Below are 17242 nucleotides of genomic sequence, written 5' to 3'. Positions count from 1 at the left end.
ATTTTCTTTCAACCAATCCCCCTTGGGAGGGCTACACACTAATTACAGGGCCTCTGCACACAACTTATTTTGGAGTTGTATTGCTTTGATCTCTGGAATATCAACACTGACAAAAGCTTTATTACTTTTGAAGGGGGACTTTATTTTTTTTTTTTTGGAAATAAGCAAAAGGTGCCTGCAAGGAAGTCTGATGATAAAAGTATGTGCTACAATGGATAATTCTATATTTGATCCAAAAGTGTGATTATACAGAAATCTGACAAATTTCCTTCAATGACTAACAAACTAGTTTTGAGTAAGTCCAAATATCAGTATTAAGCCTCTTTTGGAAAAGGCAGCATGTGTGTGAATAAGGATACATTTCTATAAAACCATCCTTCTGGATGTATGCGTTATTTTGACATAACGGTCTCATGGTGCAATCGTGCTAGCTACGGGACGTAAATCTCACCATGCTCCCAGGAGATGAAGCTGTAGGAAAGCTACTCGCTGAGCTGTCCTCAGATCAGGGGCAGGGAGGGACACCTGTCCAGATGGGAGCTGGCCATGTCACCGAGCTCTATCTGAGCACTAGTCTCTTCATGCATAAAATGGCTCTGACGATACTGTCTTTCTTACTTACGTAGAAAGCAGGATAGAGCAAACTAAACAATTTGCCAGGTTAGACAGCATCCAATGTCTGCCATTAAGTACTTAAAAAATGCTATGATATTTCTTTAATCACCAATAAAGCTTTATTTTATTTAAAGATGTCGTTTAGGGGTGCCTGGGTGGCTCAGTGGATTAAGCCGCTGCCTTCGGCTCAGGTCATGATCTCAGGGTCCTGGGATCGAGTCCCGCATCGGGCTCTCTGCTCAGCGGGGAGCCTGCTTCCCTCTATCTCTCTCTCTGCCTGCTTCTCCGTCTGCTTGTGATCTCTGTCAAATAAATAAATAAATAAAATCCTTAAAAAATAAATAAATAAATAAATAAATAAAGATGTCGTTTATTCTTCCTGTGAACTTTTCCTAGCTGCTATAATAAAAATGACTTTATGAAGACACTGCCATAACACATATGGTCCTATGGTTTTCTTTTCTTTTTTTTCTTTTTCAGATTTTATTTATTTGGGAGAGAGACAGAGAGAGAGAGAGCGAGAGAGTGAGCATGGGTGGGGGGAGGGGCACAGGGAGAAGGAGACTCCCAGCTGAAGGCAGAGCCTAACTCAGGGCTCGATACCAGGACCCAGACAGCGATCAGGACCTGAGCGGAAGTCAGACACTTAACCAACTGAGACACCCAAGTGCCTTGGTCCTTTTTTTTTTTTTTTTTAAAATATATGAATGAAAAAATCTAGGCTTCTAGTTACATTCCTAGGTATTTATTACAGAGAAATGAGTATGGGATATCTGCAGAAAAGACAAGTACACTTATGTTGTCTACTTAGTGTAGCAGCTTTGATCAGGATAGCTCAAAACCCAGAAACAAATCAAATGTTCATTACTCGGAGAAAGAATAAACACACAGACGTACAGATGGAGCCAGAGGACAGAGGGCCACTCAGAGAGTCAAAGGCATGGACCATGGACACCGGCGGCAACACACATCACTCCCACGGAGCCTATGCTGGACAACGGAAGCCAAGCAATAAAAAATACACACAGTCTGAACTTACATGAAGTTCAAGGATGGGCAAAACTAATCTGTGGAGGGACAAGTCAGAACTGTGGCTGCCTTTGAGGGGGAGGGGCACCCAAGAAAGTGCCCAGGGGAAATTACAAGGCTGGTGGAAACTTTCCGGATCTTCACCGTGGTGCTGGTGGAGGACAGCATGTACATATCTGCCAAAACTCAATGAACCTTACACTCAGTATCTGTGCATGTTAATACACGTGAATCAAACCTATATGAAACAAAGGGCTATTGTTGGGGAAAAAAACTGTATGCTTTCAGCAACCCCCAGGGCCACAGAATCAGCGACGCCTGGAGTCTGCGTGCCTCCCTGCACGCACGCTGCTAACAATGCAAACGTGTCCGCACACTACTGCACTGCCCACACCTATCACCTAAGCCACCGATCGTCCATCACTACACCACCCCTCCAAGAAAGACAGATCTGTACTCTCTGAATCAGGTAATATTAATGAGACACTGAAGGAACCAGGTCCATCACTTTGTTTTTACCTTGACTCATTCGCTGCAGGTTGGGGAGGGAGCAGTTGGGAAGGGCTTTCCACAGGTACAACACTTCGATGGAGGCCAGCACGCACAGCGCTTTGGTCGGAGCCTGCTTCCGAAATCTCTCTGCCTGCAAGCGGTTAGAAGGATCAGGCTAAGTTTGTGCCAACAAATTCAAATAAAAACATATACTTTGGAGATAGCCAAAAATGCATGGTTTGTGTTTGACATGAACAACCTCCTCCAACAAAGCTAAAAATGAGAACGCCTTTTTCTCTCTCTCAAAAATTTGTTTGCTTTCTAATTTTTAATGGATTGGTAGATCTGCCTTTCAGTCATTCTTCAACTCAGTCCACTATCAGGATCCGGGATACACTCAGAAAACATTGGGAGCGAACTAGATTCAGTTCAGCTTAAATCAAAGGAATTTGTAAGAGCTGAGTGACAATAATGGACGGGTTTACATGGAAAATGTAACACTAGATGCCTTTTAGTTTTGGTTTTACTGACTTTTTAATTTTCTCCTTAGTCCCAGTAGTCTCGGGGGCATTCCACATTACAATCTAGTTTGTGTTCAAACTAAGTCATTAATATTCATTCATTAGAAACAAACTAAAATCATGCAAAATTCAGGATATGACAAGTTGTCATGTAACCTACAGTAATTTGGCTAACTTTGATTCTTTAAAGGTGTAAACAGAATAAATTAGGAACTTTATCCCTACAATGCCGGGCCCTTTCTGCTGGTAAATCTGAAGCATATTTTTGTTGTTTTTTAGGTCAAAATGTGATGTGCTCACTAGATTGACAACCAATAGTCTAGATCTCTTGCCTAGATTCTGCCCATTTCTATTCTTCTAAAATCACTTAACTCTTTAGACGATGCTTTCCCTCTCCAGATAGGCCCATTAGCTCTGCATGGTCTGTAACGCATCTACCCACTCAAACAAATAACTCCTTTAATTACATGCAGCAAAGCAAGCACTTTCCACTCAGAGGAGAAGAGGGACCACGGGAGTATATTTTCTCCCCGGTGGTGAAGCCCATTCTACATGGCCAGTCAGTCACCAGCTGGGATTAGGATTTCCTCAAATTCGCCTGAGGTGGTGTCAGTTACGGATGCTCATTGTAAATACCACACTGGACCCAGAGACTCCAACATACCTTTTTCACTGAGAACTGTTCAATCTGGTTGTTTTTCCTTTTGAAGAGTTTCTGAACTTCTCTGAAGACTATCTGTGCCCCATCCACGTCACCAGTGGCTCCCTGACAAACTGTAAGACACCAATGTTGCACTCCTTAAGTATCGGGAGTGGGGGGGGTAGATATCATGGAAAGACACCGAGGTTGATGGTACTTGGAAAATGTTACCAAAGCAAAAATGGGAGCATATATTTTTAAAGATTGTTACACAAAGGCCTACGCCATCCCGTTCACTGTCACACCATTGATTCAACAACTATTTCCCACCTAACTGGGTTCCCAGAGCTTTGTGGGGACATAAAGGAAGACCAGTCTTAATCCTCTTGTTGGGTGCTAGTCTCTGATGAGATATAATTCCCAGCTATTGTCACAGTATACAGTCTAGCTGGAGCCCACATGCTCAGAAAGTGTAATAAAAGAGAATTTAAGGAAGAAAGAACAGTAAGAGGATCATGAAGCTTCCTGATGGAAGGAGGCTACCCCTATGCCTGGAAAGAAAGTCATGAAATTAGTCTTACACGTGTTCATTGGCCACCTACCATTTACAGGCCACCATCAAGAACATAAAGAAGAAACACATGCTTAACCCAGAAAGAAATGTAAATTTCAGCTGGAGAAATAAGACCCACACATAGTCCCAGAGTTACAATGTATATGGTGAGAAGAGCCTCAAGAGAAGAAAAACCAAAGTGCTTTGGGCAAAGTTCAGGAAGAGAAGGGATCATTTCTCTTTGGAATGATCAGGAAAACTTTTGAGGAGCCAGGAGTCAGGCTGAGCCTTGGAGGAGGATAAGACTTTGATAGTCTGTATACAATTTTCACCCATCCCAATCCCCAGGCAAAGACTTAATCACATTTCCTTCGCTTCATCTTTGAAGATGAAACTTTACCAGCTTCTCAATTCCAATGGCACTGAATCCAATTTCAATTTTCTCTTAGATGTTGTCTTTGGCCCATGTTGTTTTTCAATCCCCAGCTAGAGGACCTGGTTTCTCCTCCTCTATTTGAGTGCTCCTAAAAGTAGGTGGTCCTCTACTCACAGTTTGGGGCTTGGCCAAGCAGAGCACAGGGCCATTGCATGTCAGAGAATGGACAGCTTTTGGCCAGGCCAAAGCAGCAAAAGCACTGAGACTCCTAGAAGGCTGTGGGCGTCAAGGTGATGGGAGAGGCAGAAGATTTTCTACTGGGAATAGAAGGGATTAGGCTGAATGTTTGGTTCCCCTCCACCCACTTTAAATCTGGAGGTGTCTCTGGGTCTAAAAAGAGTCTCTTGAAGACAGCATTTGATGGGTTTTGTTTTGTTTTCTTTTTCCATTCTAATACACTGTGTCTTTTGATTGGGGGCCGTTAGCCCATTTATGTTCAGGGTAATTCTTGAAAGATATGAATTTAGTGCCACTGCATTGCTTGTAAGGTAACTATTACTGTATATTGTCTCTGCTCCTTTCTGGTCTATGTTACTTTTAGGCTCTCTCTTTGCTTAGAGGACCCCTTTCAATATTTCCTATAGGGATCATCTGTGTTCGTAAATTCTTTTATTTTTTGTTTGTCCTAGAAGCTTTTTTTTTTTCCCTAGAAGCTTTTTATCTCTCCTTCTATTTTCAGTGACAGCCTAGCTGGATATAGTATTCTTGGCTGCATATTTTTCTTGTTTAGTGCTCTGAATATATCATGCCAGACCTTTCTGGCCTGCTAGGTCTATGTGGGTAAGTCTGCTGCCAATCTAATATGTCTACTGTTATAGGTTATAGACCTCTTGTCCTGAACTGCTTTAAGGATTTTCTCTTTGTCTCTGAGACTTTAAGTTCTACTATTAGATGATGGGGTGTGGATCTATTTTTATTGATTTCAAGGGGGGTTCTCTGTGTCTCCTGGATTTTGATGCCTGTTCCCTTCCCCAGATTAGGGAGGTTCTCTGCTATAATTTGTTCCAATATACCTTCTACGCTTCTTTATCTCTTCCTTCTTCTTGGATCCCAATGATTCTAATACTGTTTTGTCTTATAATATCACTTATCTCTTATCTCTTGAATTCTCCACTCATGATCCAGTAGTTGCTTATGTCTCTTTTTTTTTTTTCCAGCTTCTTTATTCTCCATCATTTGGTCTTCTAGATCACTAATTCTCTCTTCTGCCTCATTTGTCCTAGAAGTTAGAGCCTCCATTTTTTATTGTACCTCATTAACAGCCTTTTTGATTTCCACTTGGTTATATTTTAGTTATTTCTCCAGAAACAATTTTCTAGTATCTTCTATGCTTCTTTCAAGCCCAGCTAGTATTTTTACAATCATCATTCTGAACTCTAATTCTGACATCTTACTAATGTCTGTATTGATTAGGTCCCTGGCAGTAGGTACTGCCTTTTCATTTTTTTTTTTTTTTTGAGATGAGTTTTTCTGTTTTGTCATTTTGTCCAAAGAAGAGATGAATTAGGGAACAAAATGCTAAAAGGGTAACAATGACCCCCCCCAAAAATATACACTAAACAAATCAGAAGAGACCTTCCAGAAAGTGGTTCTTTTCTGTTCATAGAATTGCTGCTATTCTTTTCTTCAATCTCCTGTTGAGTCTGTAGGTGTTCAGAATGATTTGATAGTATCTAGCTGAATTCCTGAGACCAGATTAAATTTAGGTCTCCTACTCCTCCACCATCTTTCTCCTCTCTCGCAGCATTTCAAAACCAGAAGGAAATGCAATGATTGCTTTGCCAAACCTATCAGGCTATAGATCAGAGAATGTAAAATTCCAAGATAGTTAAAAGACTTGCCTAAGCCTAACCCACAATAAGCCACTGAAAAAGAGTAATGCCTGTTTTAGCTATGCCTGAGGTGCTCTTCAGATCATTCATATGATTCATAACATTTCTACAGTGTCACAGAATTCAAACAAGAGACAGACAGCAGTCATGGCTGCGCAACAAGGTTGCTGTACGTGATGCCACTGAACTGAATGCTTCAACATGGGTAAAATGGTAGATTTTATGTTATGTATGTTTTACAACTGAACTATACCAGAAACAAAGTCCCTGGTGGCAATATTTCTGATACAAGTGTCCCTCCTCTCTAGCTCAGCCTGTCGATAAGTATCTGTCCTTCAGGGCCAACTCCAATGGCAGCTTGCAGGACAGAAGTGATCTGCCCCTTTCCTGGGAACTCCTGACAGAACTTACCATCTGCATAAAACGCCTTTGCAAAAACAGAGATGAGGCTTTCATGCTTTACCAGCTCCTACAAGCGGTTATAATCCTGGCATTTCCAGTATCTGGAGAGTAAATGCTCCCATACACAGCCACACTATACATTTATTTCTTTGTGTTCTATGCTCAATGAAGATTAAAAAAGAAACAGCTCCCCACAACTGACTCTGTGAGTCCATAACACATTAACAACTGATGGCTGGGTTGTTGTGAAGACCTCCGCTTTTCAGTTTACCCACTCCTCAACGTGCCGGGCGCACCTCGGAGGCCACTCTGTAGATGGCTGCCACTGTCCTCTGAGAGGCCTGTGAGTCCCATACAACAACTCTTACGGTGTGAGACACAGTATCCTAACTAAGTATACTGAAAATAATCCCATTCAAACATCAGCGACAGAGCTATACAAAAAGGTCTGCACGACAGGGGCTGCAGTAAAGAGTGTGGGTGTAAAGGGATTTCATACTTGGTCCTAGTGAGCTCCACTTTCTAAACCTCCAGGACGTGCATACTGGCCACTGTTAATTCTCTTACTTTAAATAGATCAGTTAAGGGACTGGAATGACTCCAAATCCAAACAGAGAAATAGAGATACCTAAAAATTTAAAATTATGTTTGGATTAATCTTGCACTTCAAGTAAAAGAATCACTTAAATGGCTGGTTAAGGCGAGGTCAGCATTAGAGACAGAAAACGCACTGGGTTTCTTGGGGTCCCACCTTCGCCACAGTGCTTTATATGTCCCGCAGGGCACAGACAACCCTGTGTCCACTAGGTGGCAGCATATCTTTATCTCCTGATGGGAGGACAAAAAAAGTCCATGCCAGCTCATTCAGCTCAGCAATGACAGGTGTTCCTGCTTAACAATGGGCAGTGTTCAAAAACCTCTTGCTCTGCAGAATCAAACTATAAACAAGCTTAATAGGTAAAACAGGTTTGGGGCAGACGACTCAAAATCTGTACAACTTTGTAACCAGGGCACAGACACTCCAAGCAGAAATACTAGCCCAATTTAAAAGACATGTTCAATTCTCTCAAAACTGTTTAAATTTTTAAAGACTAAAAACCATATTGTAGAAAGCAAAAAAGAGTAAGGGTCAGCTGAGGCTGCTGAGGGCAGAATGCACAGAAACCATCATCATAATGAGCATTTGCAGGATAGAGCCGGCGGCCAACACAGCCCAGAGGGGGAGCTGGTGCGCAGGCCTGCAGGGTCCCACTGAGTCAGTGAACACCGTAGCAGGCGGTAGTACCACACATGAACATTCCGGGGAAAAGTGAGGAAGAGAACACCATGTCCTGCCACCCGCCAGTGCGTGTGGGAGTCAGAACTCACTGAAGTGGGCTACTCACCCGCAGTTAAGTAGGCATAATAGCACTGGGACCACCTGGATTCGTTTTTCAGCCTCTCAAAGGAATCAAATGCATCCTTGAAGTTCAGCTCGATCATGCTGCACCAACCTAGGAAAGAAATATTTTTAGTGGGGGACCCTCAAGTCATGACTTACACCCCATCCTTAAGCCAGAAATCTGACCCTGCTGATGACCACTGTCTGGGTGTTGCATGTGCACCACGCCTGAAAACCTAAAGATGATCTTTTGTCCCTTAAATATTTTCAGTGTGACCTTTTTTTCCTTTTTTAATATAAATTTTTTATAAACATATAATGTATTATTAGCCCTATACAGGTCTGTGAATCGCCAGGTTTACGCACTTCACAACACTCACCATAACACATACCTCCCCAAAGTCCATAACCCCACCCCCCTCTCCCAACCCCCCTCCTCCCAGCAACCTCAGTGTGATGTTTTGAGTAAGACAAGGCACTTGTGATTTCACAGCCCATGAAGCTGTTTAGAAGCAGTAGAGTGAGGGGGCGCCTCGGGGGGGGGCAGTCGGTTGATATCCGACTCTTGGTTTCGGCTCAGGTGGTGATCTCAGGGTTGGGACAGGGAACCCCGCCTTGGCCTCTTCTTAAGAATCTCTCTCCCTCTGCCCCCCGGCCAACAGATAAATAAATCTTTTTTTTTTTTTTTTTTTTTTTTTTTTTAGATTTTTACCTATTTGAGAAAGAGGGAGAGAGATAATGAGAGAGCACAAGCAGGGAGGAAAGGGAGAAGCAGGGTCCTGGCTCGGCAAGAGCCCCATCTGCGCTCGATCCCAGGTCCCTGGTTTCATGACCTGAGCCAAAGGCAGCTGCTTAACCAACTGAGCCACCCAGGTGCCCCCCCCCCACCACTTTTCAAAGCAATACAGAGGGACATAAAGATTTCTATGAAAATACTCTGATTTGTATCCTGCACTCCAGTTTGGTTGTGAGATGAATTTGAAGCCCAGTAGTACTTCCCCAAGAGCAGCCCCAGACACAGAAAAAGCAGCAGTAAAGTGACTACCTCAAAGAGGCTTGAAGCACTCATGGCTCCTTAATGATTACTATTAATTCTCAAGCCCTTGTGGGAAGTGGAGCTAAGCCAGTCAGAAATTAAGTCCTTGCCCACCTTCCTTCTGCAGGTTGGCAGCAGGGCTGAGAAAGATCCCCGTCCTTCCCGGATCACAACACGAGACAGGCATTCTGGTCAGAAGCAGCGGCCATGGAAGCACGAGGAATACTATCCTCGTTTTTAGAAATGCACCTCCCGCTGCCTGAGCCCAGCACCTGGTATAATTCTAATTCTACTAGGGGCTTCCTAAGCTGGCAGATGGCATCCTCATTTTACCAAGGAGAAAACCTAAGGCATGGAGAGGCTGGGGACTTGGTCAAGGCCACAGAGCTAGTGAGAGGAAAGGCTAAGGAGTGAAGGCCATTGCTCTCTACTGTCCACAGCATCCCCTCCGTAATCAATTCTGGTATCCGTGTCATCTAGGATCTGCCTTTGAAGTACAAGGATGACAGGGATCCACACTTCTAGAAAATCCAGTGTCAGATTCTATGGGATAGGATAGCAAGTCGACATAGTTTCCAGTAAAAACTGGGGCAAATCATGTCCATCCTAGATGATGGGAGTTAAATGCAAAGTAGGCTTGGAAGGAGCACTGAGTATGAATAAGAAGCCTGCGTTACAATTGTGCTGCTTCTTCTTGGGTTAACCTTCCTAAGCCCTTGGGGTTACGCTTTAATGATCTCCAAGCCTCCTTCAGGTCTAACCCTCCATTCTACCACAGACCTTGAAACGGTGCACTAAGATGAGCCATCCTAATCACTTTGTAATACATGGACTTATCAAATCATGATATCATACAACTTAGACTAATACAATATGTCAATTATATCTCAATAAAAGTGGAAGGAAAAAAAAAAGGCAGCAGTACCTTAAGACCACAAATGGCCACAAAATCTAGTTGTTAATTCAAGGTCTTTGAAATACATGCCACCCTACCTTACGGCTACTAGCCAGAGCTCCAGTAGGGTAGACGACATAAAAATATATTTTGCGTTGGATTATACTTCAGCTCCTTTCTCTAAACCATAAGAGATACTTAAAACACAGTATTATTTTACTGGGAAGTTCCCAATCTTTTAGTGTGTATTTTTCTTTAAAAAGATTTAAAATTATCCAAGACAACAACTACGTCCACAGCAGATAAACAAGTGGCAAGCATCATATGGTCTGGAACTGGTGCTAAATGCCCCCTGCGTATTCCCCATGTCTTCGTCCCCTCTCCGCAGAGGACCCTGGAGCTCCTATTTTCCCTGTTGATCCCATCATGACCTCATCACTTCTCTGCTCCCTGGCTTCTTGATGTGACCTTGTCATACTGGGCCGAAGCCCGAACCACATGAGCCCTTTATTACATTGTGTCATTGTTGTTTCAACTGTTGTGCTAATTCTCCTGAGCCCCACAGAGCAACTGCTACAAAATGATTATGAAATTGCTAAACAGCAGGATAGGAAAATTTTAGTGCATCAGCAAAAAACTCATAGTAACAACTTTGGCACAGGAGGGAGAAAGCAGGAAGCAAAGAAATATTTCCATGTCTGCTTAGAAATTTGTCTGCAGGGGGAGAGAAGCAGAAGGCAGGCACTCACACATGCAGGGAAGGCTGATGCCCGCCTAAATCTAACCCTCGTGACCACTGAGGGCAGGCACCGCAACACTCAAGGCAACCATGAGGCTTCCACAACTCTTCCCAGGTCTCCGAGCTAGTCAGAAGGGCTAGGATTGGGGCTCCCATGCCCAACTCTCTCCCAGACCCTATTTTTCATTCCCAGGTTAAAAAAAAAAAAAAAAATCCCTTGGGTGCGAGGGAAGGAAACATAGTTTAGATTCTAATTGTGCAGTCAGATAAGTAGTTACAAAAGAGTTTCAGTCCATTCTTTTAACATGACCTAATATCCTAAAATCAGAATGTTAGAAAGAATAAATTCTAGAGCAGCAAGGACAGTCCCTGAGATAAGTATCATCGCTTGTGCTACAGTAACAAGGTCTGATTCTCACGAAAGGCAGCAAGCATTTTACAAAGACCCAAACCGAAGAGCATGAAAAAGGCAGACCTGCACAAGAGGCATTAAGATCCACCACCAGAAGCTAGCCATCCAGCCGGACACAAGAGGAATGCATTCATGCCATGGCATGACAAGAAGCTGGATAGACAGATCATATTTACCTATTTCATACAGACAGACGTGTTGGATTTCTCTCTGATCTATCGCGAGCTCCAAAGCAGTATGGAAAGAAGTCAAGGCACTGTTGATTTGACACTGAAGAGAAAAATGAAAAGAGTTACTGGCTAAAATCTGTCATTAACATTACAATCATCTTCATTCCAAAGCATCTTCTTCCTTAATAGTTATTTTAAACAGATTAAACAGCACAGAAGGGAATGACCTCAAAATTTCTGGAACATTCCAATTTGCTTGTGAGCTGTGAGATGACCCTCGGCACAGAGTCCTTCTTTTGCTCTGGTGGGAAACTCCCCCTCCTGTGTATACAACAGGCAGACCTTGGAGATAACCACAGGTTCGGTTCCACACCACAACAAGCGAATATGCAATAAAGAGAGTTGGAGGAATGTTCTGGTTTCCCAGTGCATGCTAAAGTTACTCTTATACTATCCTGCAGTCCATTAAGGTGCAACAGCATTGTGTCTAAAGAACAATGCACACGACTTAATTTAAAAAATACTTTGTTGCTTAAAAACTGCTAACCATCTTCTGAGCTTCCGACAAGTTGTAATCACAGATCACCATTCACAAATATAACAATAACCACAAGAGTTTGAAATACTGTGAAAATAACCAAACTGTGATACAGAGGCATGAAGTGAGTAAATGCTGTTGGAAAAATGGGTTGCCACAAACCTTCAATTCATTTCAAAACAAAACAAAACAAAACAAAACAAAAACCCTGATATCTGCAAAGTGCAATAAAGTGTAGCGTAATGAGACGGGGTGTGTCTGGACCCAGCCCAGGCCGGACAGACCCCGTCATTCCTGAGTGACTGCCTGAAGGCTCCTTTAGGCCTGCCCTTAGCACACTGTCCCCGCTGGGACCCACTGACCCTGTCATACAAGTCCCTAGTGTGGTTCCATGTCCGACTGCTGCTGGTCCTCTCATCTCCTCCACTGACACTCTGTTCTGACTTTTGCATTTATTTAACGCAATGGACTCTCCAATGACTGTTCTCACTCCTGAGTAAATACATTTAGTGTTTCTTTCCACTAAAGACCCTCTCAAAGCCTGCCAACCTCATGCAGAATGCCTGATATGAGCACCTAAAAAGCATCAAACTCAATCCTAAATACAGCATTTAATCCTACATACAGTGATGACTGGTGTTAATAAATATAAATCCTAAATGCGCTAAAAATTTGGTACAGCCTGAGCTCAGTGATACATGCCCTGGGCCATCCCCTGCCCCACAGGTGCCACTCGGCTCCCTCTGCTGCGCATCCAGCCCTCCCTGGGCTTCCTTATGTTCCCCCGTCTGCTGCTCCTTGGCTCCCCCCTTTCCAGTGCCCCTTCCGCCTCTCCTCCTCCAGATAGCCAAACAGGGGCAGAAAGGATCACAGAAGAAAGGCTACCCCATTCCTTGGCTCCTTCAGTGATGCATGGCCACTGTGCGACGCTTCTTGGACACCACGGGCCACACAGATGAGTCAGGGAGGTCCTTAGGACATCCTGTGACTCAGCAGCACCATAAGCCAAATGACTCATCAGCCAAGGCCTTGGCTCCATCAATAACTTCATGCCCCATAGTAATGCTTCACTTTGCCAGGATGGTTCCAGCTGCAGCGTTCAATCCCTCGTCCCCATCCACAAAGCCTAAGAGAGGACACACATCCCCACACCAGCGATTCCTGGTCTCAAGGAGGTTAACATCCAGTTGGAGGGACCCTCTCAGGAGACGCTCACACTGAGCTATGAGCACACAGCCCACAGCCACCAAGGTCCCATAGAGATGTTAAAAAAAACTTTTTTTATTTAAAAATCAACTTTGTATGCAGTGTGTGTGCGTGTGCACAGGTGTGTTACAGAGTAAGCTAGTGGGACACTCATCAAGCCCACTAACTTTTTTCTTTCTGGACCAACCATTCTCTCCCTGCTTCATACACGCACTCGGTTTAGCACACTGGCAAGAAACCACAGTGCTGCGGGGTCTGCTTTGCATGTGTCTCCCCAGTTTGCTAAGCTCCTGACACTTAACCGTCGCACACAGGGTATTTCCAGAGAGTCACTGCCACCAAACCGTGTCCCGCTGCGGCGCCCTGCTTGACAACGCAATGCCACACCACCCTGCAGAAGACCAACGACTCGTGAACATTAATTAAGGGGCAACTACTAAGTGCCTGGGATGGTATTGGCTGAAGCCACAAAGACAAATCACAACAGAGCTTTAAAAGCAAGTTTAGAGAAAACAACAAACTGAGCAATATTTCAAGCAACACTGTTTCTCCTAGCCCTTTCAAAAAAAAAAAAAAAAAGTCTGAGATTGGCATGTAGGAGTTCGATTTTCAGATGGAGAAACCAGAGTTCAAAGAGGTGAAGTGACATGGTTAAGGTCAACAAAACAGCAATAGGGTAGTACTCCCTTGGCTGATTGCCTGCAGAGTGTGCATTCTTTAGGCAGAGCCATACAGGCATGATTAAATTAAGGGCTTTGTGATGGGGAGATTATCCTGGATTAATGGGGTGGACCCTCAATGCAATACCAAGTGTCCTGATAACAGGCAGGCAGAGAGAGCAGGCAAGTGCGGGCGGGGGGTTGCTAATAGGGGTGCTTTCACTACTATAAATGATAATAACCACAACATAACAGAGAAAGAATTATCATCCTCAATCTGATACCGGGTTTACAGAGTCATTTTTTGAGGAAATCTACGTATGCTGAGCTGAAGAGAACACAGAAACCAGGCTAGAATAAAACAGCAATGAAGCCAAGAATCTGAGACCAGGTACCATCTAGGCGTGTGTCCCATGAATTCGGCATGGATGCTCCATATCACAGAAACTACCTGACGTCTCCACTTCCTCACTGGTAAAATGAGGAGATATTGCTGGCCAGCACTACCTGCTTCCAGAGAAAGCAGTCCAGAACAAAGGCACAAGTCTTTGCCAAATTAAATGGAGCCTATCTGTTGCCAAATTAAAACCAGCACCTCGTACAACTATTGCTTCATCTCCCCAGAGATATGGCATGTTTTTCCAGTTATTGAGGATGCCTTTCTTGATACCTGTATTCCTTTCTTTTTTTCTTTTTAAAAATTCTTTTTAAAAATTATTTATTTATTTATTTATTTGACAGACAGGGATCACAAGTAGGCCGAGGCAGGCTGAGAGAGAGAGGGAAGCAGACTCCCTGCTGAGCAGAGAGCCAGATGCGGGGCTCGATCCCAGGACTCTGAGATTGTGACCTGAGCTTAACCCACTGCGCCACCCAGGTGTCCTCCTGTATTCCTTTCTTGATAGCATTTTATACTTGTGTGGCAACTGTCCATGGGCTTTTTTCCTCCATTTGACTCCGCATGAATGCTGCCGGTGTGTAGGGAAACTTGGCATTTTTTTTTTTGAGTCAATTTTGCATATGTCACCTTATACTCATGAACTCTCATGACTTCTTTCTAAAGCTTTTTCTCTTGGATTTTCTTGGAGAGATATTCAAATCATATGCAAATAATGCTGGTGTCGTCTCTTCCTACAGAAGGGACCCCTCTGAATGGTGAGAACCACTGCTACAGATACTATCAGCAAGCAAGCTCGCCTCCTTGCTTTATTCCCGTCTTCATTGAGGCTGTTGCGCCATTAAATATAGTTTGTGGGACATTTTCAGCAGATGCCATCGTTACCAAACAAATTCCCTTTCTATTTCTAATTTGCTAATAGTTTGTTTGGTTTTCGAAGTGGATTTCATTAAATGCCATCTGGGCACCTAGTGATAGGACTATGTGGTTTTAACAATTACTTCCTTCATGCAGGTTATAAGGGGAAGACATTTTCATAATGGGGCATTTAAAAAATACCTTGCTGGATGTGACTTGATAATATTTATTTAGAGTTTCTGTATTCAGAATGAAGTTGACCTATAGTTTTCTGATCAGTATTCTCCTCTAGTTTAGGTATCAGGATAATGTCAGAACTTGCAGACTTGTAGGAAACATCTTCATATTTTCTACATTTTGGGACTACATAAACAACTAGTTCACTATAAAATCATACCTTTCAACTGAATAATTCATTCATTTAAAATGTTTAAAATATGGGGGCATCTGGGTGGCTCAGCTGGTTAAGTGTCCAACTCTTGGTTTCAGCTCAGGTCATGATCTCAGAGAGAGGAGACTGAGCCCCACATCGAGCTCTGAGCTCAGCTAGGAGTCTGCTTCTCCCTCTTGCCTTTCCTGCCCCCATGTCCCATTCATGCTCTCTCAAATAAACAAATCGTTAAAATGTTTAAAATACCATAATTTGAATTTTTTCTTTTAGTGGACATACAACATGACAAAGAATATTAAACATTAGTCAATAGTACCAGATTTCCTTGCCAAGTTCATAACCAACACAGTTTTGGAACTTGGGAAATTATTTGTTTCATTTACAAATCTCAGGAGATGTTGAGATAAATAATTTAGTGCACACAAAATGCTCTTAGGGAAGGTATATTGTCCATAAAATTAGACATATGCTACCTGTTAATAGTGCCAGGAGATAAATCACAATATCGTCTCCCAACATTTCGAGAAAGATTTGCAAAATGTAGCAATTAAGTTTCTATTTTATTTATGAGACTGACGTGCTACCTACTGCGCTAACGAGGCACCTAAGTTTCTATTTTATTTAGACCACTGAAAGAAATTCTAGATTCTTTCTTGCAAACATAATTAAGAGCTGTTTGGGTTAAGATTCTACCACAAATATCTAAGTGTGTATTCTTGCCTAACCCAAACACGAACAGACCTGAAGAGACGGGACATCTAAGGGACCACAAATCATATTTTCCAATTTTAAAAATGTAAAGTATTTCTACAGCAGTATATTTTTAAAGCCCTTTAGAAAGTGAGTATAAAGACACAAGAAGTCTGAATAATTTTCAGCATAGTAAGCCTGGAGTTACTAATGTGACATCCTGTTCTACAGAAGACCTCCACTAGCTATACCAAGTTATACCAGCTACCGAGCAAAAGATTCCCTCTCTAGAACTGAAAAAATGGAAAATGGAAATGGAAACAAAGCCAAGTCCTTTTGGGGGCCTGACACAGACTCTAGTGCCAAAAGGACATCAAGTTCCAGACTTCCCTGAATCTCTAAAGCAAGATTCCATTTCCAGGCAGTTTCCTCTGGTGCCCCCTCCGAATCGCATTTAGCATCCAAGGGCAGCCCTAGCTCACACATAAGGGTCTCAGCTCAGAGCCAGTCTACTGGCATTCAAACAATGTCGCCATCACCCGTTCTGCTGCGTTCCACACCAGGGAGTAGATCACTGCTGCAGTAGCAAATCAAAGAACATGACAGTCCCCGTGGGCGTAAACTGCGAGGAGAGGGTAATGCCCACACAAAACACTCTAATATTCACTGGAGAATTTCCAGCTCGGTGAGTACAGATGTTTGTAAGACATTGGCACATTGTTTCGAGAGGTTTAAGTAACCAAGTAAGCAGAGTTTTAGATTTGGGCAGAATTCCTGAGGTGAGTCAAGAATGTAGGTGCTCTGCAACAAGACAGGCTGTGTTTGTGTGTGTTAGGGCACTAAAGGGCCTCGGGGTCTCTAATATTCATGAGGCACCTGGGTACTAAACACACAGGAAACTAAATATGCAAAAAGCACAGTTTTCAGAATACTAAATATGCATGAAAAGTTAATACCTTAATTTGGCCTTAATTTGACCATCCACTGGTAGCACCCATTCTGGCACCATGTGTCCTCTACCCAAGAAACACTAATAAAACCCTTGGGGTCCACTGTTTTAGCTGTGGTCAGTGAAGCACAATGTAACACACTGTGTACCCCAAGACCTGGGTAGCACGGCTTTTCTCCCTGCCACTGCACACTATCCTAAGAGCATTAACCTTTTCCCCTTGCTTCTTGCTGTGTTTTACAATGATTTAGTAAATCGTGAGATTCAAGCCTATTTTAAGTTAGCATGGGAATCTTCCCATTTTGAGACCTCTGGGGGAACTTGCTGGGCTCTGTACTCAGAGACTGCCAGGGTATCAGGGGCGTCTATGTGAAAAGAAAGGAAAACCTGAAGTGCCTGTA

The 17242-nt window shown here is 43.1% G+C and overlaps 1 protein-coding gene across 3 annotated transcripts in view; it reads right to left on the bottom strand.

Annotated features, from left to right (window-relative positions):
• Positions 1-17242, bottom strand: part of TTC39C (tetratricopeptide repeat domain 39C) — a 103505-nt gene that overhangs the window by 7041 nt on the left and 79222 nt on the right. For 2 of the 3 annotated variants that reach the window (XM_004742846.2, XM_045065466.1), the window contains 4 exons: positions 11160-11253; positions 7906-8013; positions 3322-3431; positions 2164-2287 (listed from right to left, as the gene is read on the bottom strand). In XM_004742846.2, the coding sequence (XP_004742903.2) occupies positions 2164-2287; positions 3322-3431; positions 7906-8013; positions 11160-11253 (436 nt within the window). Of the gene's footprint in view, positions 1-866; positions 918-2163; positions 2288-3321; positions 3432-7905; positions 8014-11159; positions 11254-17242 lie in introns of those variants that run through there. The other variant, XM_045065467.1, reaches the window with a different exon arrangement.

This window comes from Mustela putorius, unplaced genomic scaffold, assembly GCF_011764305.1.
Source record: "Mustela putorius furo isolate JIRA1106 unplaced genomic scaffold, ASM1176430v1.1 tig00003858_pilon_pilon_pilon, whole genome shotgun sequence".
NCBI lineage: Eukaryota > Metazoa > Chordata > Mammalia > Carnivora > Mustelidae > Mustela > Mustela putorius.
Note: the sequence above shows the minus strand (reverse complement) of the source record. Positions and strands in the feature narration are given on the sequence as shown.